Here is a 26,874-nt window from a genome sequence, read left to right on the forward strand (position 1 = left end):
TAAGACTGGTTTTTAATTACTGTAAATCAAGGATCTTACGTAGAAATTGAGGTATTATAGGGGCATAAAACATATTTGTTGAATAAATAAATAGAGAGGAAGGGAGGAAGGGGAAGAGGGAGAGAGGAAGAGAGAGAGAGAGAGAGAGAGAGAGACACCTCCAGTTGTTAAGTTGGGTTTGTAATCTACATCAGAACTCTTATTTCTCCCTGGGTTAATTTCTTCCTTCATCCTTTTGCATTGAATGTTCTAAACAGGAGTCAGGAAACTTTTTCTTTAAAGGGCCAGATAATAAACATTTTAAGGTTTGTGAGCCATGCAGACTTTCACAGCTTTTCAAACCTGTTGGTCTAGTGTGAAAGCAGACTTTGACAGTAGGTAAACCAAGGAATGTGGCTATATTCCAATACTTCGTTTACAAAAACAGGCGCAAGGCTGGATTTGAGCTGGAATTACCAATATTTGATGATCTTTGACCTACAAAGTTTGCAGCTTCATATGGTTCAACAGAACACAACTCCTAAGAGGCAGGAGATGTCAGATAAATTGTGGTTCATTCACGAGTACCTTTCACACAGTAGTATAATAGCTTGCTACACAACCTAGTGGTGGGGTAGAGCTATGCTCCCATTTTCTCCCTGCGTGACCCCAAAGCATACAGAAAGGGATGTCGGGAACAAAGTGCCAAATTACATCAGCACTGTCATCCTGGGCTGGCCAGGATACTTGAGGAAGTTGAGTGACACTGTGCCAGGGGGTGTCAGAATGGTCTAGAACACAGCCAAATGCAGGCTGATTGTACTGTGGGCTGTCTGTACTCTGCAGCACAGAACCCGTGCACCCATCTGGGGTGGAGGCGTCTGGCCAAAGGAAAAGAGATGAAGCAATCTGGGTGGAAATCCAGGGGAATCTAACAGGGTGCATCTGATCACGACACAGTCATGTCTGGCTGTTGGAGGCAGTTTTGCGTTCAAGTAAAAAAAAAAAAAAGAAAGAAATCAGAGCCTTGATGCTGAGCTAGGGTTGTAAGAATGGTAAAGGGGGATTTATGTAAGAAATATGAGTTCATTCCTGTAACTTGTATTACCTCATTTATAAAGTCTGGGACCGATGGGATCACGTTGGTGAGCTAGAATTTGTATTAAGTTCCACTCCCCTTATTTTCTTTCATTTAAATATGCTTATTAGTAATATGTGTGTCAGAACAAAATCACAGACTATCATTCACCGCCAAACAATGAATAATCCCATGTAAAAGATGTCGTCACACTTTGGACAGTTACAACAACTTCACTGAACTTGGTTTCTGCCTCTGAAATAGGCAGCATTTGCTTGTGTTGAATCCGTAATGCATTACCTGTTAGTTGGGTTCACCCTCAGGGAATTCTCAAAAGACACATGTCAGGTCTTTCTTGTCTATTGATCTGTCCTATAGAAAAAGGAAAAGACTTCCTTATAAATCAAAGCCCTTAGTTCATCCATTGTTCATTCATTACATTTATTGAAAACCTACTGTATGAAAGGCACTGTTTGTGCTATGGGAAACGGGCCACTTTGCTGTCCTTCTGGACTTCCATTCTAGCAGGGATGGCAGACATTAAAGAAATAGCTGCAAGAGCTGTGCAAACAACGGAAGGGTAAGGGATGGGCATTGATGGAGGGATGGCTGTTTTTGATCAAGTAGTTAAGAAACGCCTCCATTTGGAGGAAAGACATGAATGAAATGAAGGAGCAAGCCGTGAAAACTCCTTGGAAAAGAGCATTAGAGGCGAGGGAACAGTGTCTTTCAAGACCCTGAGATGGAAATTAGCGGTTTTGAAGAACACCAAGGAGGACGTGGCCAGAGAGGAACGATTCTGGGAGCGTGGTGGACAATGTGGTCAAGGACAGATCCCAGGTTCACAGCAAAGACTTATAAGCCACAGTGAGGATTTAGGATAAAATTGCTGTGAGATGGTTGGGAAGCAAAAGAGTGAGAAGTCCAGTTTGCATTTGTTAAGGTAACCTGGAAATCTGTGTGATAAGTCGGGTGTGGGTGCAAGAGCAGGGGCAAAGAGGGCAATTAAGAGAGACTCATAGTAACGGGTGAGAGACTGTGGCTTAGCCAAGAGGGCAACCAACAGATTGGGAGGGCTGGTCGGATTCAGGATAGAGAAGGTAGAGCAGACATGTCCAATCAATGGATGGTCTGGATGTGGATTGGGTGTCATCAGATGGCTGGGTACCGGGCAGCTTCAATGTAGTAAGTATGCCACTATCCACCTAGGAGCTGACACTGATTCCTCTCTTACAAAGGCAGTGTCTTAGTTTGAAATGCTTAAGGAAGAAAGTGTGAAAGACAAAAGGGGATGACTCAGCTGCATACTGGCATTGATGAAAGTCACGTGGTCTAATTACTGGTGTTGCTCATTCCCATGAGGGTCTCATGCACCGTAAGTAGGTCTGTCAAATCGATGCCCACTACTCAAGCTGCCCCAGCCAGGGCCAGTTTCTGCCTGGTCTTAGCACCTGCTCTTTGATAAAATGAGGAGCCTGGAGCTACCCTAGAGCGGGTTTTCCCGAAGTGCAGTCTTTGGGCCATTGCATCAGAACCACTTGGGGTGATGTAACCCAGAGATTCCCAAGCCCCACTGAGAACCTCCTAAATTCCTGGGGCTGGGTCCCAGGAATCTGCATTCCTCAAGTTTCCAGGTGATGCCCGTACAAATTAAATTTTTTTATTGTAATAAAAAGAAGCACATAACCTAAAAATTTCCATTTTAACTATTTTTAAGTTGGTTAAATTATATTGGTTGTAAAACAGATCTCCAGAACCTTTTCATCTTACAAATCTGAAACTCTATGCTCATTAAGTAGCAACTCCCTTTTCCCTCTCCCCTCAGCCCCTAATAAGCACCATTCTCCTCTCTGTTTCTATGAGTTTCACAATTTCAGATACTTCATGTAAGTGGAATCATACTGTATTTGTCTTTTTTTACTTAACATAATGTCCTCAAGGTTTATCCATGTTGTAGTCAACGGCAGGATTCCCTTCCTCGTTAAGGCTGAATAATATTCCATTGCACGTATATACCATGTTTTCTTTATCCATTTATGTGTTGATGGACACTGAGGTTGCTTCCATTTCTTGACAATTGTGAAGACTGTGTTTCCCCCAAAATAAGACCTAGCCGGACAATGAGCTCTAATGTGTCTTTTGGAGCAAAAATTCATATTATAGTAAAATAAGACGGGGTCTTATATGAATTTTAACGTGTACCCCACTTCTTATAGTAAAATATATTAATTTTTGCTCCAAGGGACGCATTAGAGCTGGTTGTCCGACTAGGTTTTATTTTCGGGGAAGCCGGTAGTGCTGTTGTGAACATAGGTGTGCAAATATCTCCTCAAGACCCTGCTGTACCTTCTTTTTGGTGTATACCCAGAAGTGGGGTAGAAGTAAAATTTTGAAACTTTTGGAAATGGAACTGTTCTGTATCTTGATTGAAGTGATGGGTGTAAGAAGAGAACTAAATATTAGGTTGGTGCAGAAGTAACTGTGGTTTAAAAGGTTAAAGATAATTACAAAAGTGCAATTACTTTGGCACCAACCTAACACACACGAGTACAAATAAAACTGGGGAAATCCGATAAGACTCAGGACTACCTGAATGTCAGTGCTTCACTTGCAATATTGTGCTATAGTTTTGCAAGGTGTTACTTTTGGGGGAAACTGGGTACAGTATATGGCATCTCTGATTTCTTACACCTGCATGTGAATAAAAAAAAAACACAAAACTATGTCACAATAAACAGTTTAAAAAGAAAGCACTGAAAGAGGGGACCCCCGTCTGGAAAGGGAGGCTCCTAAAGTCATACTTGGAAGGGCAAGGAATCCTAGGCATTGTCCCAAAGGAGAAACTGGTGTAGGGATGGAGGCAAGTGCTAAGGGGTTCTTCCACAGTGTCAGGTGCACCCGGGGCTAGGGCAGCCCAAAGCCCGGGCAATGGGACCAATGTAGCAGAGCTGGGGACCGGGACGTTTGATGAAGTTTCAAAAAACCATGAGGTCACCTCAGAGCTGAGTCCCCAGAGGGTGGGCCTGGAGCTGGGCACTAATGGCCTTCTTCAGACCATACTGGCTCTGGGCACGGGGTGGGAGTAAGGCAGGAAGGACAGAGCTGGCAGATCCATCCGAACAGGGGACTCGGCACCAAGAGGCCGACCTTTCTTCTTGATGCCACCTGAAGCTTCCATTTCCTAGCAGCAGCTTCTGCAACACGTCAAAGACTTTCCTTAGGTACTTGATATTATGAACCCAGGTCAGGAGTGGGACATTGTCGTGGTAGCTTTCTCGCTTCACAAAATACTTCAATGGCAGCTACCATTTATTTGGTACTGGTTATATGCCAAGTGTTTTGCTAACTGCTTTACAGCCATCATGTATTTCATCTCACAACAACCCTGTGAGTCAGAGCCCACTCTCCCATTTTAAAGATGAGGACATTGAGAGTCTAAGAAGGTAACAACTGAGTAGGTCTAAAATCACAGAGCTGACAAGGGATAAAATTGGGACTTGAAGCCAAGTCTCCCTGAATCTATAAAGTCCACACGTGGAACCTCAGCTCTTTCATGGTTCTCAGAATTTATCAGTGAGAGAAAAAGCACACTGATAACAGTGACGGTTCAGAAAATAAAGCTGATGAGACCAAGTTCCATATTACAAAATGCTGTCGAGTGCAGTGAGATTCTTTTTTATCCAAAAATCAGAGAAGACTGAAAAAGCCAACCACTGTGTGTCCTACTATAATCCTACTATCCTATCAGAGCTCACCTGTCTATCACACAGGTGCTCTCTTACATACCTGATGTTCGCTTCTTTCCCATTAATCATCAGCACTAGGAGACTAGATATCCTAAAGCTTAGCAGACTCCTATAGCCCCCCATTTGTGATAAACTGTAGCCAGTCTGTAGTCAGTCTGAATAAGCTGCAATTTTAAGGTAAATTTTACAGATTCTTTTTGACTCTAAAATTAACATAATTCCCATTATAGAAAATCTAGAAAACTGTAGAGAAGCAAAGTAAAAAATCACCTGCAATAAAACCATTATTAATATTTTAGTGTAATCTTCATACTGTAATGCCTTTGTCTGTTTTTCAAAATTGCATATATGGTGCATACTATTTTGCAATCAGATATTTTCATATCATGAACACCATGCTATTAATGTATTTTTCTATTCCCTAAAGTGTTTCTGTAATGTAATATTCTACTATATGCACATGCCGTAGTTTATTTCATCAATATTCTGTTAGAACATGGTGTTGTTTGTAAATTTTTCTATTTCTAAGTAATATTGAAATGAATATACCTGCTACTAAACACGTTTCTCCCCCCGCACACACATGCAGCCCCTAAGCTAAATTTTTATGAGTAGAACTGCATGTTTTCAAGGCTTGTAATGCATATTGACCAATTACACTTCAGAAAGATGTTTTAATATCATCTGTAACGTATGAGATGTTTTTATTAAATTAGCTTCAGGTGTACAAAACAATGCAATAGTTAGACATTTATCATTTATATCTCTCACAAAGTGATAACCTCCCTCCCCCAATCTACTACCCCTCTGACGTTGCACACAGCTGTTACATTTTCGCTGTCTGTATTCCTTTCCTAATGCTGTACTCCACTTCTTGTAACTATATATATATATTTATATATATATATATATAAAATTGACATTCATTATTGTTCAGCTCCCTTCAGGTGTACAGTGTAATGGCCAGGCATCTACATCATCCCTGAAGTGATCTCCCTAATGAGACGTATGAGACTTTTTTCCTCACAAGTTTGCCGGATACTGACTAGTAGGTTTTTTAAATTATCGTGGCAACCTTATAAGCAAAACACTATCTTATTTTTGTTTTGATTGCGTTTTGTTTTCTTATTTTGTTATTTTTTGTTGTTTTTTTCTCCAAGAGTTGATTTTTAACCAGCTCTTTTTATATTCAGGATAGTAGGTCTCTGTTTTATATAGTATAAATATTTTTCTCAGTTTTCTGTTAATTTTAGTCCTATAAAAATGTGCACTTAAATAGTTTAATCTCTCAATAATTCACATAAGTTATGCCTTCATTGTTGGTTTAGAAAGACCTTCCCTACTCTATTTCATAAATATTCAGTGGCTTTTTTCTCTAAATGCTTTAATACACCTGGAATTTATAGGCTATACTTTAAATTTTTATATATCAACTTTAATTTTTGGAGAACCTGTTTTATAAAACACATTTTAGGACTTAACAAAATGACTTTAGTTCTGTAAAATAAAAAGAAAAAAACATATTGCATTTCATTCTTTTCCTCTGAATTTCACTTTTGGAGAGGAAGAAAAGTGAGTGAAAATACAATCCTCAGAAATTTTATCCTACAGCTTTGTTTTCAAAAGTACTATATTTCTCATTTTTGTACAAAAATCCCCTTAGCCCTTGTACATATCCTTAATGAATCTGGCATAATTCCAACATCTACTGGTATGATTTATATAAATTTTATGTGAACCAATTACAATTTTCAGCCTGTGCCCCTCTTGGGGATAGAAGATATTCACTGAGACTTTACCCAAGCTACTTAAATAAAATTATTTTGAATATCTACATAGATTTCTTCCACATAACTAAAGCTACTTATTAATTAATCAAAAGTTAAATAGAAAATTCCCTCAAAGTCCAGTGTGATTGTGAGCATGCATACATACATAAGGGAAAAAATGTTTTCATTTTTTGTGGGAAAACAGACTTTACAAATAAAACTTCCAATTGACAAAGGAAATACTATAGCTCTAAGCAGTGCAAGCTTTTTCAAAGAGCATTTGATCATAGTATCAAGATCTTTAATTAATCATCGAACAAGTATGAAACTTTTCTTGCCCCTTCGGTCATTTTTTAGAGAGAGCTATAAACACTACATTCAGTCTATCCAGGGGGAGATTACAGAGTTGTGTAAATGAAGGTTACAGAAGGCTAAAAGTATCTTTTCCCTGGGAACTCTTCGGGAGCTGGTGCATAATGAAATTCAACTTTGGCAAATGAATAAAGCTGAGAAAAATAACTTGAAATGCATTGATTGGTGTCAAAGAGAAATCTGGATTTCGGTAATAGAAAAGCAATTTCGGAAGGGTAATGACTGATAAATAGGAATTGCATCGAGGGTACTACATCCACCTTTGCAAAAGTCTAACTAAAGGTCTGTTGGGAGTGAATGAATGCCAAAGTCACCAAACCCTCCTCTGATCTAACAAACATTTGTTTAGAATTCCCTATGTGCTGGGAATTGTGCTACACATGCTTGTTTATCTTTTATATTCTTTTAACAAAAAAAAAAAAAAAGAGAGAGAGAGAGAGAGAGTGGTTTACTAAACAACTTTGTTACATGTAAAAACTGACATGTGAAAGCTGAAGTCACCTAATAAGAAAGAATCACCATTGGCCGGGTTTGCCTAAGACAATCTTGGTCTGTACTTGTTGTTTAGGTTTCATTTTTAATAGTCCCACCTTACATTCTAAAATGTGTTCCAGTTTGGACTCTAGCTCATGTGGCCACAGTATTACGTGTATGGCCCCAGTATTAATTTCCAACTACTGCTGTAACAAATGCAGTGACTCAAAACAACACAAATTTATTCTCTTGCACTTCTGTAGATTTTGAATCCACCATGGATCTCACTGGGCTAAAATCAATGTACCAACAGGCCTGTGTTCACTCCTGGAGGCTGGAGAGGAGGATCCTTGCCTTTACTGGCTTCTAGTGTTATCCCACACTCCTGGGCTCATGGCCTCTGCCTCCAACTTCAAAGCCAGCCATGGCTGCTCAAGTGCCTTCTTCCATCCATCACTCAGACTTTGTTCTCTCCTTTTCTCTCGAGGATCCTTGTGATGACATTTGGACACATCCAGATAATCAAGGCTATAAACTCTCTATTTTAAGGTTAGCAGATGGGCAGCCTTCATTCCATCTGCAACCTTAACTCTCCTTTACCATGTGACCTAACATACATGGGTTCCGGGATTAGGACTTGAAAACCGTGGGGAAGATTTTGCCAACCACGGCCACTCTATAGGTAGCAGAGTTGAAACTGAAAGACAGGCTTTCTGATTCAAAGTAGTGTAATTTCAGTGATCAGTGAGGGTGTCTTTGGTAGAGATGCCTTGTTCGAATCTTTGTGAGATGTTAGGAGCTGGGGAAGCTGTGAGAATTGCAAAGAAAAAGGCAGTAAAAATATCGATCAATGCTTTCTTTATTCAAGGCCCTTAATTAGGTATAGAAGAATACCTAGAAAACAGTGTTTCTGGCTTAGAGTTGTTTATATCTAATTGGGTTACGAGTATGTTCTCATCTATGTGCAGAATAAGTAAGTCTCTACCAAAGGAGTCTATAATGATGAATGTGATACCATATTAATTAAAATGTAAGCACTCAGCTGCAAAAAGTAAGGGCAATTTAAGTTTCACATTAATCAAATAAGTTAGGATAAGTGTTATCATTTTCTTTTTCTTTCCTATCACAACAAACATTATATCCAAAGTGGAAAATACTGTTTTAAAAAATCTTCCAACCACTCTCAACCTTTAGGAAATCATCAGTTATAAGTAAACTTTTAAAGGCATACTTGCATGAAAGGCTCTGTGGGCTTCTTTAGTTCTACCGAATGTTTACAGATTTTTGTTTGTTTGTTTTTAAGCTGTGAATGCCTTTGAGGTTCTCAAGACACACTTCCAAACTGCCTTCTGGAAAGATTGTATCAAGTTGAATTTCTACTAGCATGGAACCTGCTGCTTATATCGCGGCACTTTCACAATCTTTGGCTCTCATCTTTATCTTTGTCCACCATGCAGGCAAATATTGGCATCTTATTTTTTCATATGTATTTCAAGGTATTGTGTGAGTCTCTATGTCTGAACATACAGTCATGTTTAACGGGAGATGTCTAATATTTGTTAGGCCTATGTGTATCTCTGTTGTGTACAGTGAACGTTCAGTTAGCGTTTTGCGTTTCCAGCATTATAACTATTCTGTTTTGCAAAAGATATTTGGAAGGAAAGGAATGAGACCCATCTTTGTTGGTGCCTTTTAAACTGGTCCAATAGAAGTTCCTGAAGGGTCGTTTCAGAGATGGTACAAATCACAGCATTTATGTCCGGGCACGTTGTGGTGTCCCAAGATGGTAACTTGGAAAGAACACAGTCGTTTGGGTAGGAGACATCTTATCTATGTCCAAATGAGAAATTGAGTCACATTATGTTATAGTCATAGCTCATATATTCTCTTTATTTTATGTGATCAGAAAACGTGTGGCTGAAAAGCACGCGTGCACACACACAGTATACCCTTAACCAGCTATTAATACATCATCTCAAATAAGTAATTTACTGTATGTGCGCACGTGTGTGTTGTTTCATTTGAATATTTGGCCTGCAGGAGAATCATCAGAGTTCAAAAAGGTCGAAGTGTTTTCTAAATTGTTTTATTTCAAAATGACTCATGAGTCTATAGACTGTGCGTGTCGGGCTTTGTTTCTTATTCCATTGATCCGGGTTTGACATATGCTGCGTGGGTCACCTCAGGTTATAAAAAATATTGGCTTTTAAAAGCAGCCTCTTCATTTTGGCCTTCACCCAAAAAGCCTTGTAGCACATTTTGTTTTTCATCGGTTCATCCCTTTGGGTTAGATCACAGCATCAAATTTTGTCTGACTAAATTGTGTCTTTCATAAGCAGTTGAGAAGATGAGCCAAATGAAGGGCAAGATGTTAATAGTTTGTTGTGATGCTGAAGGCCAGTGTGCTGGTGCATGCTTTGTCATTTGGTTCATTATGTTCCTGTTTTTTTTTATTTTTTTAAAGGATGCTTGTCTATGAATTGTGTACAGCCCATCTCCATTTTAATGATGCATTAATTGGTTTGAAGAGTCATCAGTTTACAAGTTGTGACTTAATGGTTTGCACCTCTACCCCCGAGACACGGAGGTAGAATAGAGGAACCTAGAGGCTGAGAGGCTGGGAAGGGTGGCCAAGGGGACCCCACACGCATGCTTTAGCTAAAGCTACCCGGCAGTTTAGCTTCCACTCTGGCTCCACGGTTTCTCGTTGCCTCCTCCCTATTTCAGAACTCAAGGCTTCTCTCCTCCTACATACAAGACTCAGGAGATCAGCACCACTGGCCTCGCTTTTTAGGAGAATGGAACTAATATTTATTAAGACATGAGAGGCAAAACCATTAAGTAGATGACACATTTAGTGCCCACCTCCCATGGCCCCCAAAGGGGGGCGATTAGCTCACATCCATGCAGTACCTTCATGTCTCCACCCTCAGATAAAGGAGTTTTGCTTTCAACAGATTAGGGGTGTCTTGTATACCCTGTTCCCCTCCCCATCCTATTCGCCATGGTCATTTGAGAGCTAAATGCATAAGAAGGACAACTTTTGTAATTTACTTTTCAGAAAATGTATGACATCCCCAAAGGGGACAAGTAGCCAGGCAGATACTGTCATTGTGTCAGGGAATTATGTGATACACAGAGCTCACAGTGTTTTTCAAGTGTGTTAGGAAAAATCTATCATAAGCTCACCATACCCTTACATTAGTGGATAATTTTGCCTCACGTGAGGTCATGGTGAAACATAGCAATCAATGTAAAGCAAAACTGTTAAGTAGATGACACATTTAGTAAAGCGAATGAAACAAAAATGTCAGAAAAGTCCATGAAAAAGTATTTAGCCATTAAGAGCATAATGGGGCAAGCATGAAGTTTGGAGTCAGACCCGACTTTGGATCCAGCAAGATCACAAAGCCACAGGTACTTAAGTTTCTCTGAGTTTTATTGCCGTGGGGGTTTCTTCAGGTTGTTTTGAGCCAAATGAGACAACACATAAAAAGCCCAGCCATTGGACACCAAATAAATATTAGTTCCCTTCTCTTAAAAAGCAAGTGATCAATTTAGTGTGCTTAGGTGTTGTTCACCACTGTTGTTCATGAACTAAGCCACAGAGTCAACTGGCCAGCGGTCAGTGGAATCGGGACTGTCCACTCTCGTGTGCCAGGGATGGAGAGAAAGGGGAGATGGCCAAAGCTGAGGCCAAAACTTAGGACTCCACTCTCTTAAAGAATCATTCGCTTTCCAGAAGAGGGCCTTATGCACTGAATATGAAATCGGGCACCGGTTATGTGCCAGGCATTGGGTGTCTGCCTGGGCCTGGGCGATCTGCTGGTGGGCAACAGCTCTGCCTTCCTGGGGCCACACAGAGAGGCAAACATGAGCCAAATTGTCATCCTAGTAAATAAGCAATTACAGATTATGAGAAAAGTTAGGAAGGGAAGACACTGGTACTATAGGGGGGTAAACCAGGGGTGCCCTAGCTAGTCCAGAGGGGTAACGAGGAGCTTCTCTGCCAGTGCAATCTGAGCTGAGATCTAAAGTAGGAACAGGGACTAAGAGGGGACAGATGACAGGAAGCTCGTGCTTGCTAGGAGGGTCGCATGGGACAATAACTGTGTTAGGAAGGAGTGGGATGAGTTGGAAGAATCGAAGAAAAGATCAGTGTGGAGTGATAATAAGGAACAAAGGGGATCTCTGGTGATGTGGAATGAGTTTGGAGAAGTGGTTTGGGGTCACATTATACAGTAAAAGAATGTGTTGTTTATCCTAAGAATGATGAGAAATGATTCAGAGGTGTCCATCATGGGTGACATAAAGAAATTAAAATTTTGAAAAGACACCCTGGAATCCTGTGTTGACCAGTGTTCCCCCAGAGAAACAGAACCAATAGGACATATATGAATATTTTTTATTTTTTTATTTAAAAACATATAGCTGACACACACCATTATATCAGTTTCAGGTGTACACCACAGTGGTTCGACATTTATACACCTAGAGAAGTGATCACCGTGATAAGTGCAGCGACCATCTGACATTGTAGTATCATGTCGCAATATTATTGACTATATTCTCACTATATTATTGACTATATTTGTTTTTTACTTGGAAATTTGGACCTCTTATTCCCCTTTACCCTTTTCCCCCTTTTGTAAAATTTTTCAATTACAGTTAGCATTCAGTATTACTTTAGATTAATTCCAGGTGTACAGCAGCCTGGTTATATAATTTAAGCATATAATGTAAGAAGTAATCCCCCTGACTAGTCTAGTGCCCACCTGGCACTATGCATAGTTATTACCATATCATTGACTATATTACTTTACGTCCCATGACTGTTTTGTAACTCCAAATGTGTGGGAGCTATATAAATATTATGAAAATATATAAAGTATAAATATTAATACAAATACATGAAATGAAGATATGTAAATATATATTTACATAAAGAGATGTATCATAAGGAATCTGCTCACACAATTATGGAGGCTGAGACGACCCACGACCGGCCACCTACAAGCTGGAGACCCGGGGGAGCTGGCCGCGTAATTCAGTTCGAGTCCGAAGGCCTGAGAACCAGGGAAGCCTCTGGCGTGGTATCTAGTCCAGGTCTGAAGGCCTGAGAAGCAGGGAAGTCTCTGGCGTGGTATCTAGTCCAGGTCTGAAGGCCTGAGAAGCAGGAACACTGAGGGCAGGAGAAGATCCATGTCCCAGCTCAATCGGGCAGGAAGAAAAAGGAGCCAATGGCTTCTTCCTGTGCCTTTTGTTCTTTTCAGGCCCCAGTCAATTGGATGATCTGTACCCAATGGTGGGGGGTTAGGTCTGTTTTACTAAGTCCACTGATTGAAATGTTAGTCTCATCTGGAAACACCATCACAGACACGTGCAGAGATGACGTTTACTCTGGGCACACCGGGCCAGTCGATTGACACATTCAATTAACCATCACAGAGCCCTTCGAGAACAGATTGTGGCAATGAGCCATGGTGACAGGGACACGCATTAGGTGCCTGTGGCAGTGGCCCTGGTGAGAGGTGACAGAAGCTAATCTCAGGAGGTGAGGATGGAGGTGAAAAAGAGGGTGGATTTCAGTGAGATGCAGGAGTGTGGACAGGGTGGCAAGGGACAGGAGAGAAGCCTTCATGTGAGGAAGAGGATGGCTTCTGAGTTTCTGCTTTGGCCCCTGGGAAAGACAAAGCAGAAACTCAGAAGCCATCCAGACAAAGATTAGAGCAAAATGATAAACATACAACTGCATTGATCATACTTTCCAGTGCCTCAAAAATTCTTGCCTCTTATAACACCTTTTAAGAATAGTTTAATTACATCATTTTAAATGTATGAATGACATAGTTCCACCTTCTCTAGCAAAGCCCGAGGCTGGCCCTTTGAAAACTGGGCGGTAAGAGCTGGGTTTAACTTCAGCACCTGCCTGAGAGCAGACACTGTCACACATTGTTTTACTTAGCCTGCACTAAGAGCCGATGCGGCCGCAGTGGGAGGCTCTTAGTATTAAGTTGGTGCAAAAGTAATTGTGGTTTAAAAGGTTAAAACATGCAAAAACCGCAATTACTTTTACACCAACCTAATAATAATATAGAAACTAAGGTGCAGAGAGATGTGTGCCAGGCTCACAGCACCGGTCTGGTACCTCGCGAGGACTGAGCATGGTCTCCTGAATCCCGGTCCACTGCTCACTCCACAAGTCCTCAGAGTCCCCTACTCAGGCTCTCAGGATGGGTGCCCCCCCCCCAGCAGGGCTCCCCTCCATTGCTCCCAATGCCAGTGTTCTCTCTATGTCCCTTCCATGATGGGCTAAGCTTCCTGAAGTAAGGGCAAGGAACCCCAACACCGGGATCTCTCCAAGTGCTGGTGTAAGCTACATTCCTAACAAGTTCCCTAGATGACCCAGGCCCTCTAAATGATAAAGCTCAATCAGTTACCCCTCCCAGGGTATTCCATCTTAATGGGGAGAACAGTACTGCAGGGTTGAGACCCAAAAGTCACACCAGGGCTAAGGCAGTTCTGTGCCCCCTACACTCATGCTCCATCAGCTAGGAGGTTCCCACCTCCAGGGCCTCCTCTTTTCCTTTTCTTTGTCCTCTGCAACTTTTCACTTTTCAATTAGTAAGCAATTCTCCTCTCCTGACTTGCCTGTTTGACAACTTGACAGAAAGTGATCAGACTTTAAGTGTTCATTACGCACAAATACCAGAAGATTGGAAAAATTGATTTTTATGTAAAATGCACCTAGGTGTGTTTTATATCTCTGTGTATATGTTATGTACGTGGTGTGTATTTGTGTGTTTCTTGTGTCTGTTTGTTTGTATATTACGCGTATGAATGTCTATGTGTGTGTGACGTGTGTTTGTATATGCACTTGTCTGTGTGTCTGTACAAAGGCTCCTCCAGACTGAGCCACAGAAAACATCTACCTTTCCTGGTCTGTGTGTTTGGGAGTCATGAATGAGTCCAGTGCAGTGCACTGGATTCCTAGCAGGTGGTACGACTCTGCCTCCTGTTTGGCAGTGATTTTCATGCGTCTGGACCTGGGAATGCCGTTCCCAACGTCTACAAGGCCCTTGGCCTCCAGGTGCAATCCCTACATCACTGTGCAGCACTGCACAGACTGTAACGTCAGCCTGAATCCCCTGCAGATGGGATAAAATGCAGGCGCTGCCCCAGCAGCTTCTGGGCAGGGCCTGAAGGTCTGCATTTTCAACCCGCTCCTGGGAGATGCCGGTACCGCAGGTCCCCTAACTGTACTTTGAATAGCCAGGTCCTAGGACACACAACACAGAGGTTGGTCAAATGTACAACTTTTTAAGGCTACCTGATGGAATACATTACCTGGCACAAGAAACTTGGGCAACTGCTTCTAGATATAATTTATTGAGCGTCTTCTCTCTTTCTGGTTCCACTGTAGACCTTTTTATATGTCACCCCTCATTATTCCCAAGATCAACCACTCAAACTAAAAATAGAAACCCTCGAGTCCTAGAAGGTGGTGGAGAAATAGTCAGCGAGAAGCTGGTTGATTTCCATTTCCTTTGAGCAATTATTCTGTTGCATTCAGCCAATGGCTACCTGTTTGTTTTTCTCATGGTAGGTTTCTACTAATTGACATTGCACTTCGAACGTAAAGAACAGGCATTAGAATGCCCCGTTTGGATGCATTCCAGTGTTTTGTTTCTGGCGACCTAAACACAACCCCTAGAATATATCCTATGACTCAAAATAAACAAACATTGTCCAGTCTTTTCAGACTAAGGATTTGTGTGTTTGGGGTATTTCAGTTAAGTAGATAGGAAGGCAAGAACTCCATTGAACATTTATTCTCTGATCCTGCAGGTACCCTGTGAAATTTAAGAGCCCTGCTTCAAAAAGTTCGGCATTCACTAACTGTGGATCTGACCTTCATATGGGAACCATCGTGAAAACTCATTAGAATGTCAGATTTCTTTGTAATAAGTGATTGGGTCGATAGCTAAGACTGCCTTTACTAATAACTTCTTCACACATATCTATATACTTAATTTGCATCCACATTATTAATATGCCTTTTGAAAAATGCGTGGACTACTTATTAAAGCACTGGCATTCTCTATCATATATTTTATTCAGTGTACTATGTTTTCCTTTGTTAGGAACAAGCCTGATATCGTTTTCCCTCTCTCCACTCTGCTTACCCAGCAATTCACAGAGAATCAGCCCTCTTTTCTCACTTTGCCCAACTTGGTTATGCAAAGGATGTTACAGCAGGATAAACTCAGTCCACTCCGTTGGAATTGGGGGGAGCCCCAGTTATTTGACTTGATCTTACACCAATAGCATCCCTAATATAATGCCAACTCTGGAACCTTTACACTTGCTCTTTCTGCTGTTTAGAACTCCTCTGTGCATTTTTGCCTGGCTGGCTCCTTCCGCTTTCTTGTCATTTAAGTCTCAGTTGAAATGTTCCTTCAGCAATAAGTAGGTTCTGGGCAGGGCCTGAGAGTTGCATATAGTCTTCTAAACTATTTTATCTAAAATAGGTTCTCTCTCTCTCTCTCTCTCTCTCTCTCTCTCTCTCTCTCTCTCTCTTCCTCTTCCTCCCTCTCTCCAGCTCTGTGCTTTAGAGTCCAGTAGAACTCTACAATGGCAGAAAGATTTTGTATCTGCATTGTCTAATACGGTAGCCACCATCTATATGTGGCCATGGAACTCTTGAATGTGTCTAGTGCAACTGAGGAACTGGATTTTTACTTTATTTATCTTTATTTAACTTAAATAGCCACATGTGGCTAATGGCTGCCATGTTGGACAGTATAGCTTTAATATTGCAACCTGTTTCATTCCTTCATATTCCTGATCTGTAACTGAAATTATCTTATTCATGTATTTTACATTGCTTATCATCTGTCTCTTCATGCCAGAATGTCTTTCCTATTATCTAATGGATATCCAACAGATGGATTACTCAGTGTAGAGACTGGCATGTAGTAAGTACTCAATGAATTTTTGTTACATTGACTTTGAAATTAACAAATGCCCTTAAGAGCACTTTGCTGTTTTGAAATACTGTTCCAAAAATCTTAGCTTCTAACAATATTTTTTTCCACTAAAACAATCCAGAAGTCAAACTCTGAGAGTAGTATAACATAAAAGGCTACCAGGTTGTCTGCTTGTACCATTGGTTTTGTAAGAGTCAGCTTAACATTTTTCATTCATCCTAACCAATTATATCCCCTAGTATCTGTTTGTCTTTACATGATATTAAGATGGATCTGGAGTCTGCCACTCCCAGTTCTATAATATATTTGCATATTTGGGAAATGTAATATATTTGCATATTTGGGAAATGTGAATTCTGTTCCTTCATCCTACTTGTGGCTTCTTATACTGCCCAAGTCTTATAGAATGTAGAAGTATTGGAGGAGGTCATCAAGAGAATGTGACCACCAGTTGACCCACGAGCTGGACCCAGGCAGTCAAAGCTCCTCACCCCATCCTCTGTCCTCGGAATATACATTATATTACTCTCTAGCAGGAATATACATATATATACATATATATATACATATATATATACATATATATATATATATATATATATATATATATATATACTCTCTAGCAGGCCTCAATATACATTATATCCATTATTCCTACAGTGGGAGCTGTTTTCAAGGATACGGCCTTGAGCGAGTAAGGTGTTATTGAGAGTATATGTGACTGAGACCAGTTAAATCTTAAAGGTATAAACTTTTAAGATTCTGGTTGCCAGGCACAGAGATCTATTTGTCCTGCTGTCACCCAATACAAGTCTTGCTTACGAAATTTACCAACTCCCAATCTGGAGTAGGCTGCCTCTTTCTTTTGTCTCTCCAGGTATGGGGACCAGTTACTGCACAAACGGGAAGTTTAAGATTCAGATTCAAGCTATGTGGTGTCTTTAGATGTAGGGGTTTTGGTTAAGTGAAAGTTGAGCCTTTGGCTATTTTGGGAGGAGGACAAAAGGCCAGACCTTCATTATTGCATGAAATCCCCCCAAGGCTTTGTTTTGATTTCCTTTGTTCAGCAGTATTCTCGTGGTAGTTTTAAAAAGCAGCATAAAAGTATAAAAGTGAACTCTCTTTAAGATCTTCTTTGTGTGCAGATCTTAAAAGGCTCTGCCACTTTAATTTCGCATTAACGTACACATGCATTATTTTATCTGTCCCCAAAATCAAAGTGTGTGTAAATTTGCTAGTGAAAGGCTGAAGTAATGTTAAAGAAAAAAATGAGAAACGTATTCCTCGACCCAAGCATACCTGGCTTCATTTTTGTTTACTAAGTTCAAATTCTGTCCATAGGTGTATGTTACACATGTGTGTTGCACATGGTATTTTGTGTATTTTCACATAATATTCTAAAGAGATCAGTAGGTTTAATAATGATTTTACATAATGGCTATATTCTACCATGTTGTTAGCCAAACATACATTCAACTCTTTCCTTCACTGCACATTTAGTGGATATTACTAGCAATAACACTAGTGAATATTTTTATATATGTAGTAAAACCTAACTCACCTAGAACCAGGAGCAGTAGCCAAATGGAGCAAAGCGCAAGAATTCTTCATAGCTTTTGTTGAATTCTGTCATGCCACTTTCCCAAAGGGATGATACCCGTGATGACCCCATCTCCGTTGTGGTGCTTTGTGACAAAAGTGTTTCTTTTTTATTTTCCTAATTTGGGCTAGTTTTTACACTAGTGTTGATAACAATACCAGCAACCGTAGCAGCAGGTAGTGTTCTTGAGACATACTGTGTGACAGGCCTTAAATGGTTTAGACACGTTGTTTACAGTGGTTACAATGTAAACTCTGAGATAAGGCTGACCTCCTGGGGTCTTATCTGGACTCTACCACATAACCTCTATCTGCTTCCATTCCCTCCTCACAAGAGTCGTAGTTACTGCCAGGTTCAGTTAAGTTAATATAGTAGAGAGCTTCAGTCAGCACTGGATAATATTGGTGATTCCTCCTAATAATGGGTGTTTTTAATGACGCACTGGGATTCCAGCTGCAGAGACCCTTTTCTGTCTGAAATACTCAACCACCTCCAATGCCGGGACCACCACTGATATGCAAGGAGAAGTGTTACTGTCACCGCCGAGTTCAATCAAAGCTGAATTAGGCTCAGAAAATGAAAGCATAAGGTTACACTGGAAATGCCATGACATAATTCCCTGTTACCAAGGCAAACAATAAAGCTGGCGTTTTTATGCTATCATTTTCTTCTTCCTTGAGAGCTGAAGGTTGTTCTTTCTGTATGGAAATGTTTCATGGAATTATGAAATTCCCCCATAGATTATAAGGGCCTGGTGGGCAAGGATCCTGGGCTCTCATTCAGGACCCCAGCAAATGCCTTCCTTGTCTCAGGAAAGCTCTGTATACATACTTAGTGACCTGAATTTCTCCTACATATTACCATAAACACTTTCAGTTATTTCTTAATGTAATCTGTTCATAACTGCTTAGTCAATTATTTTTATTAGCATAACATTCCTTGTAAGCATAATGATGTTGGAAAAACGGAAACAATGTAAGCATATTTTCTCAGCGATGGCTAATTGTGAATAATCTTACTCTCTCTTTCTCTCTCTCTCTCCCTCTTTCTTTCCCTCCCACCCACCTTTCTTTCCTTCCTTCCTCTTTCCTTCCTTCCTTCCTTTCTTGGACTTCCTTTGCAGATTGATGAATTAATTGTAAATTTCCCAACAGGGACCTAACATGAATTGATCTTTGTCTTATATTCTTTAATGTTTAGTTTCTATTCTAGTCCCACTGACTATCCATCGAGACCAAAATTTGAAGATTGCCAAGGGCTCATAAAATTGCAGCTATAACCTATTTTCTCCAGAGAACCTGACTTCGATTTTCATAATGAATTAATACCGTCTCTCCCCCAATCTCTTTGCTCCAATAGCTGTTTGTGGAGACCACTGATGCCAACGGCAGAACCCTCGAGGGGCCAGTGCCTCTGGAAGTCATCGTGATTGATCAGAATGACAACCGACCAATCTTTCAAGAAGGCCCCTACGTGGGCCACGTCATGGAAGGATCACCTACAGGTATGTTAAGTTGGCTTATCGTCAGCATGATGGTTGGAAAGTGGCGTTCTCTGATCTTTGCAGCCTCTAGAGGCTGTTTTATGCCCACTTCAACTTCTTGTTGGTATACACCAACCCTGACGTTATGTCCCTGGATAGAAGCAAGAGCTGGAAAGATGCAGCTCAGGACATGACTGGGTGTGGCAAGCGATGAAAACCTCTCCCGCTGTCTCTGAAGGTGACCTTTCAAGGGTGACTGACATCTAAGTCTCCATTGCGTGGTTCGTGTGGAACATTATGGAAATATGTAGCTCCCCCTTGTGAGACCCCCCAGGCTGAACGCTGAGGTCCAGTGGGGCTGTGAAGAAAATTAAGGTCTCCACTGCCAGCTCCTCGGTGATTTCTTTCCATAACTGCCTTTTAATTAGAATCATTTTGGAATAAACAGGTAGACTTTTTTTTTATTTTTCCCTTTCCTTAGAAGATGTGCATGGAGAAACCTTTGTCTTCACTCAAAGGGCCGAAGGCAAGATATTTTATTTCTCTCTCTGGAAATACTTGTACCTACTGTTATGGAAATGACTCAGCGTTTCTACAGAGCTCCTTTTATCTTTTGCCCACATTTAACCTTTCTGTCAGACAAGGTTTTAACAATTTATAGCTCCCTTTTCTGGCCCAATACATGCTAATTAAAGCATTCTGTGACCAGCAGCAGAAGTCACTTCTAAGTAGAATGCTTGAGAAAGTGAAGAACAAAGTAGAAAATTCCCTATTATAAGGCTGGACTTTGATGTTAAGCTTTAAACTGCTTTTGAGTGAAAAAGGCGTCGTATTAAGTGCACCACTGTGGCTGTGTCTAGATTGTGCCAAAACAAATAAGTAAATGAGTCATTCAGCATGGAAGCTGGTGAACTGTTTTGGCTGGTTATTTTTGCCCCCTTGGCTGAATTGATGGGATGTATCAATAACGTGTAGATACATGAGGCTCTGGAAGTGTTGTCATGGTAACCTACCTGCCTAGACTACCAGGTGAATAATCCTATGCAAGATGCCTAAATCCTCCCTTCAGCTTCAAGGAACTGGGTGTCTGTGCACTACATCAGATCTCCAGAGGCAGGAGACCTTCTCCCTTCTGAGACTTGAATGTGTCTGTAAAAAGGAGAGGCAATCCTCTGTGTGTGCCAGAGGGTATTTGGGGGAGTGGGTGGAGGCAGAGTGATCACAGCCGTGGAACGATGGAGAGTGGGCAGGGGCAGGGGGATCAGACAACTTCAGGGCAGAACTGCCCAAGATACCTCTCAGGAGGCTGCTTCTGTTGGAGAGATGGCTTCTGGTGAGAGAGACCCTGGGATTTGGGTTTGACGTTTACAAAAATCTTAAACAAGCTGATATTCAGAACAAGTCAGTAGAACCAATGGGGAAAGCTATTACAGAGGCTAGAGTTTGAGCAGAGCAGAAAAATGATTCTCGGTTTCCATCTGTGGTACCCTGACACTGTACAGGAGTGACTAGAATTCAGGATGGGCTGGAAAAGTATTCTAAATGTAAATGACAATGGTGACATTTGAGGTGGCTGTGAGCATGTGCATATCTTTGTATATTAGGTGCGTACATGATTAGACGATGTCTAATTTTCCTCCCACTTTGCCCTACCTTAAAGTTTCAGACAGAATTTCAAATTTACTGTTTTATATGCATGTCATGTTTTCAACAAAAAGTGGAATCCTTTATGTACATTGAATTTCTTAAAGCACAAAGCAAATGGGTGAGGGTGGACACATCTGCAGCAAAACATAAACCATCTCAAACTTTTATTTATTATTGGAATTACCCTGTAAAATTACATAAAGGCTTGGATATCAGTATGGAGTAGCTGCTTCCAGAGATGTGGAATTTGGCGTGAATCACTGTTTCCTTTTTCAACAGCCCCTTGGTTTGACTGAAAAGCAGGCATTGGAATGGAGTCAGTCATGTTTGGGGTTAAGAATGTGGAAATGCTGTGGCAAACATTGAGGGGAATAATCACTTAGATTACTTAGCTCCCTGTAGGAGAACTCGGGCAAGAAGACCCTAACGCATCCTTGACAACCGTGGGAATGTGGGAAAGGAGATGTGATCCCTTTTCCAGCCCTCCACCCCCAGCCTAAACCACTTATAAGTTATAACAACAAACCCACTGCAGAAATGATCATCTCTTCTGTTCCATAATGCCCTCGCACTTGGGGCTTGTAGAATCCTCTGTGGACCGGTCCATTATTCAGAAAGGGGTGCTGACCCGGGAAAGAATTCAGTGACTTCGCCCCATTCCTACAAATAATAGACGGTGGGGGCAGCAGTGTTCAGTCTTCAACCTGTATCATTTACCTTCAAATCCTGTGCTCTTTCAACTGTCCCACAAACTTCATGGTGAAAACAGCCATTAAACTTTTGTAGCATTTAATGAGCACCTACTATGTTCTGAGGCCTTTCTATACACTGTACTATTTCCTCCACTATATCGTTTCCTACCCTAAAACGTAGATACCATTTTCCCTATCAGACTTCTGAGAAAACTGAACCTTGAAGAGGTCCAGGAACTTGCCCTACATCACAAGCTGATGGGTGAGCCAGAATCTGTTGTTATATCTTGGGCTTCAGGGCACAGGTTCTTTCCCATGTGCCACAGTGGAGTGGACCACTTTCTTTCACATTCTGTACCATGGACCCTTTGCAAGCCCAGCTGGGGGAAAATATTTATGCAGTTTTATCAGATGAACTGATTTAGCTTCTGACAGAAAGTGACCAGCTCTCTGACCAAATATCCAGGCTCACTGAATCACTTTTAATATATGTGAGCTGTTGCTCAGTCTCCAGGGTTGAACAGTGTTCAACACGGGGCCCTTGTCTTCACTCACTTCACCTCCCTCTGAGTCCCCGTAACCAGGACCAGCGTCATGGAATGTGACCTGTCTGGCCTCCCACAGCCCCATGTTCCAAAGGGCCCTGTTCTCAGAAGGGCACCATAGTAGGTATTATGCGTTGCCATCACCGTCTTAAAATTCTTAATAACTGTTGAGCAAAGAGTCTTACATTTTCCTTTGGCACTGAGCCCTGCAAATGCTGTAACTGTTGCTGCACGTAGCATTATAGCCTAGAGCTGGACTTGATGCTCTGCACAGCTCCTTAACCAGGTAAGACCTCAGGCAGTTTACTGAGCCTTCTAGAAGCCTCGATCACCTTATAGGTCGATGGGGTGGGTGTATAATAGTACCTCGCCTAGAGAACTATATGCAAGGATTAAATGAGACAATGTGCTTTACTCCGTGCTTAGAACATAATAAATATAAACATAATAAGCATAAATGCCAATGTATTGTTAATGCTTCTATTATTATTCCAGCAGCGTACCCCTTAGGGAAGGGAAGGCAAAAGGGACATGCAATTTGTGTGAAGGAACATTCATCTCCCAGCAAACCAAGTATCATTTTCATGTCCCAGTGTACCTGGATGCCATCAGACCCAATCTATCACAGAGGAAGGTCACCTGTATTTTTCTGTATATGTAGACAGGAGACCATTGTCAGCCGCTCAGCAGTAAACTAAACTCCAGGGTAATATTTTGTGGACTCATTACTGGATGAAGGAAGATCAACAGAAAATGATGGGCTTCAGATTTTGCATATTATCTGCTGTTCCTTTTGTACAGTCACAAGGCATTGGCTGATGGGACAAAGCCCAGGCCCTGGCTGTTCTGCGGGGCCAGCGGGGGCTCTGTGTGATCTGGTGTTTTCTGAATGCTTGAGGCGTGCCAAGACCTCATGAGTAGGGGAGAGAGGGCTGGGAAACTTGAAGTTCCTGGAGGGCACACATGACAGGGCCCCACAGTACCGGCTGGCACCAACTCCCCAGTGCCCAGTGTTTTGCCACTGGTAATCCTCCGGGCACCTTTGAGAAGGGCTAACCATGAGAAATGGCGTGCAGGGCTTCCAGAAGCAGACCCTGAAATGAGGATGGAAGGCGTGTGGTTTAGCCGAGAGGTGCAGGATACCAGGTGAGGAGTGCTACAGGGAAGGGAAAGCAGCCAGGCTGAACTGCCACAATAAGCCAGCTACCAGAGTGGGCAGTTGTGAGGTGGGGAGGAGGTCCAGGAAATGACATAAAACACACATATCAACATTATCTCAGCCCCGGGGACCGGGGAGCTGGGATACCCATTCCCCACGCCCATCAGAGCTGTCCCCAGAGGGACTTTAATTTCCAGGCACTTTCAGCCAGCTTTGAAAATGGGCAAAGTGGGTTTCAGCAGCTCAGGAGCAGACTTCTAGCAAGGTACAGGAGCTTGTGGTTGGGCTGGCCTCAGCTCTTCCCTCCATGCTTTCGGCTGCCTTGAATGTCAGCAGCGGCAGCTGGCAGAACAGCACCCACCACCGGGACACGTGGGGCAGCTCTGAGAGATGTCAGGGGAAGGAGGCAGTGGGAGGAATATCTCAGTCCCCAAACTTCATGACTGAGAACGATGGATGTGCTGTTGATCATTCTCTTTAATTAGGGGTCAGGACCTAGATGCGCCTCGTTTGACTCTTAAGAGATACCCGTTGCAGAGATGTGTGCTCACACTTCTTCCCGAGGCTGTTGAAGAGAAGCAGAGATGAGTGGCTACGTCGTCATCTTGTCTGTTCTGAGAACCCAAGGATTCTTGCTCTCCCTTACTTCCTCCCTTGCTCCCTTTATTTATTTATTTTTTGTCCAGTCACGTTATTGAAAGTCTACTCTGTACCAACACTATCCTAAGGTCCAAGCGTAGCTTGGCATAGCTGTCGGCCTGCCAGATGCCGCTTATTCCCTCCTGGCATTTGTAGACAAGCAGGGAAACTGGCGCCATATAAATGAGAATTGAAATGTGGTAAGTGCGACAAGGTACCCACCCAGGAAGCATGATCCAAGGAGAGGTGGAATCTAGGCTCTGTTGAGGTGCTGTGAGGAGACTGGGGGTTTTGACTTTTGTTTTTCCTCAGGGATCTACCTGTGTTTCCACTCTTCAAGATGCAGTTACTTTAATTTTTAAACAGGTCCTACCATGCCAGATATGAGGAAAAACAGCCGATCAAATGGCCTTTGGGACAAATGCCTGTCTTGAGAGCTCAGCTTTGCTTGGCAGTTACTATTTTCCAAAACAGCTTGGTCTAAATAGAGATGGTTGTGATATTTGATGGTTGATATTTGAGACCTAGCTCAGTATAAATCCTGAGTTTGTTGGTATGACCTAGAAGTGAAGTCCCTTTTCTTGTCACTTGTTTACTTCTTGCAGCAACTGCAATGTGGCTTTTCAGTCTACCAACTGTCTAGTTTTCCCTCGCTGGTATTTTTAGACTTTCATATCGTAATTTCTTCCATTCTCAACTATCGCAGCCAATCCCATGGGATTTTGGAATATTAGGCACATGGCAATTTTGTTTTTTTGTTTGTTTGGTTGGTTGGTTGGTTGTTTCCGTAAGTAGATTATTTTTAAAAACAAACTAATTCAGCTTTTTGTCAGCTTTTTTAAAAGTGAAAAGTGTATTCATCCTCAAATCTCACCATCCTGAGAAAAGCACCAGACGTCGTGGTGAGCAGAGTTTCTGGGCTGTCTGTGGGTCTCTACACCTAGGGACACACAGGCACAGTTTTACAGAAATGAAACTACCTTCTTTTCTGTGACTGCCTTTCTTCACTCTGCAGGGTCCTAAGGTGAAAATCAGTCAACATCAAGCTACATCATTGTTTTCAATAGCTAGTGTGTGGAGCTACCATCATCTAGAAAACCAGTCCCCTATTTATTTAGGTTGCTCTCACTTTTCCATATTTGTGATCAATTCTACGGGGGAGAACATATCTCTTCCTATTTGCATGACAATGTCTTCAGCATAAATACATTCAAGAGGGGTTGATGGGAGAGAGGACATGCTTGTTACACTTTCATGTGTTTGGGGGTGATGCTTCTAATCAGGATTATATTTGTATCTTGGCTAAGCTCACGCATGAAGACCCGATAGTTTTTGTGTTCACATCTAGACATACTGATGGACATTTTTGTTTATTTTTGTTTTTCTGGATTATGTCCAGCATCTCCAAGTTTCTGTGGTCACTTCACTAACGGTGGCTGTGGGCTGTGAAATGCTTCACTCTAGATATCGACCAGGAATAGGTGCTGTTCACATGCTGCAGTGTCGTGCAGAATGGATGAGGCAGCACTTGAATTATGGGGTGAATCACTCCAGGGCAGTCGGTCATAAAGCCAAATTTATGAAAGCGTTGTGGAATCCAATCATAGACCCCTTCCCAAAGGGAAAATTCCAGAAATGAAGTGTGTCAAAGGCGTTAGTTACCTAAACTTTGGTCAGTAAACTGAATCTCCACCAAGTTACTCCTACCCATGTCTGGGGGTTCCCAGGTGAGGTCTTACAGGGGCTCCAAACCAAGCCCGTCAAAAACTTGTCATAGCCACTACATTTTTCTGTCCTTTCTCCCCCAACCCCTCTCTGATGGATACCTTTTCATATATTACACCACCGGTGCTCGTCCCCTGCAGCCTTCCAGATACCACAGAGCTTAGTGAGATAGGGGAGAAGTCCTGGACGCCTTTATTCTGTTAAAAAGATCCCCAACCAGTAGAATTGTGTATCTCATCTTTAATGCAGGTGACTTTGAAAACAGCTCTTCTCATTTTTATTCATAGTTCTCTCTCCACCTCAGTTCATATAGGATTCTGCGGGGTTGGAGACCAATTCGAGAGCCAGATGCCACATTGTTTTTTGAATCACTCTTCTCTCTAATTATGAAGTCTTTGTTCCTGGCCAGCCTATGCGTCTCTTTCCCTCTGCCAGTCATCCGTTCCCATACTCCTTCACGTCAGACCTTTGCATTCCAGGCACTGCGGATAACCTGGTGAGCTGGAAAGTTAGGGCTCCTGAGCTCGTGGAGATTATGCCCTTGTAAAAACAAAACCTTCGTAGTCCTGCCCCACTCATTTGTTGAATATATTTTAGACTCAAGTGGAAAGCCATCCCTCTGTCACTCTCCATTTGGAAGAGAGAAAGACTTGTGACATCAAATATTGAAAAATTATATCATAAACACGTATCCATTAACTAAAAAAATAAAATTAGAAAGCAGAGGGAGGGTAAAGAAGCATTATTAGCTTCAGAAACTTAGGGGTCATTCTACATCCTTTTGAAAGAAGAAATCTGATGGGAGTTTCCAGCCAAAATGGAAATCAGGTGACAATCAAGCACCTGCAAAATGCACATGAAAAAGTCCTTGAGTTGTTATGGCAGAGCATATGGCAGATGTCGACGTCATTGAAATTCATCCCTGATACCTAAGGATCCACTCTGAACAGTCCAGGAATGTTTAGTGCTACAGATG

At 41.8% G+C, this 26,874-nt stretch overlaps 1 protein-coding gene across 5 annotated transcripts in view; it reads left to right on the forward strand.

The window, feature by feature from the left end:
* Positions 1-26,874, forward strand: part of CDH13 (cadherin 13) — a gene marked incomplete at its 3' end in the record, with an annotated part of 1,171,491 nt that overhangs the window by 778,580 nt on the left and 366,037 nt on the right. For all 5 annotated transcript variants that reach the window (XM_081031360.1, XM_081031359.1, XM_081031358.1 and 2 more), the window contains one exon: positions 19,368-19,512. In XM_081031360.1, the coding sequence (XP_080887486.1) occupies positions 19,368-19,512 (145 nt within the window). The remainder of the gene's footprint in view (positions 1-19,367; positions 19,513-26,874) is intronic.

This window comes from Rhinolophus hipposideros, assembly GCF_964194185.1.
Source record: "Rhinolophus hipposideros genome assembly, chromosome: 21".
In the NCBI taxonomy this organism is placed as follows: Eukaryota; Metazoa; Chordata; class Mammalia; order Chiroptera; family Rhinolophidae; genus Rhinolophus; species Rhinolophus hipposideros.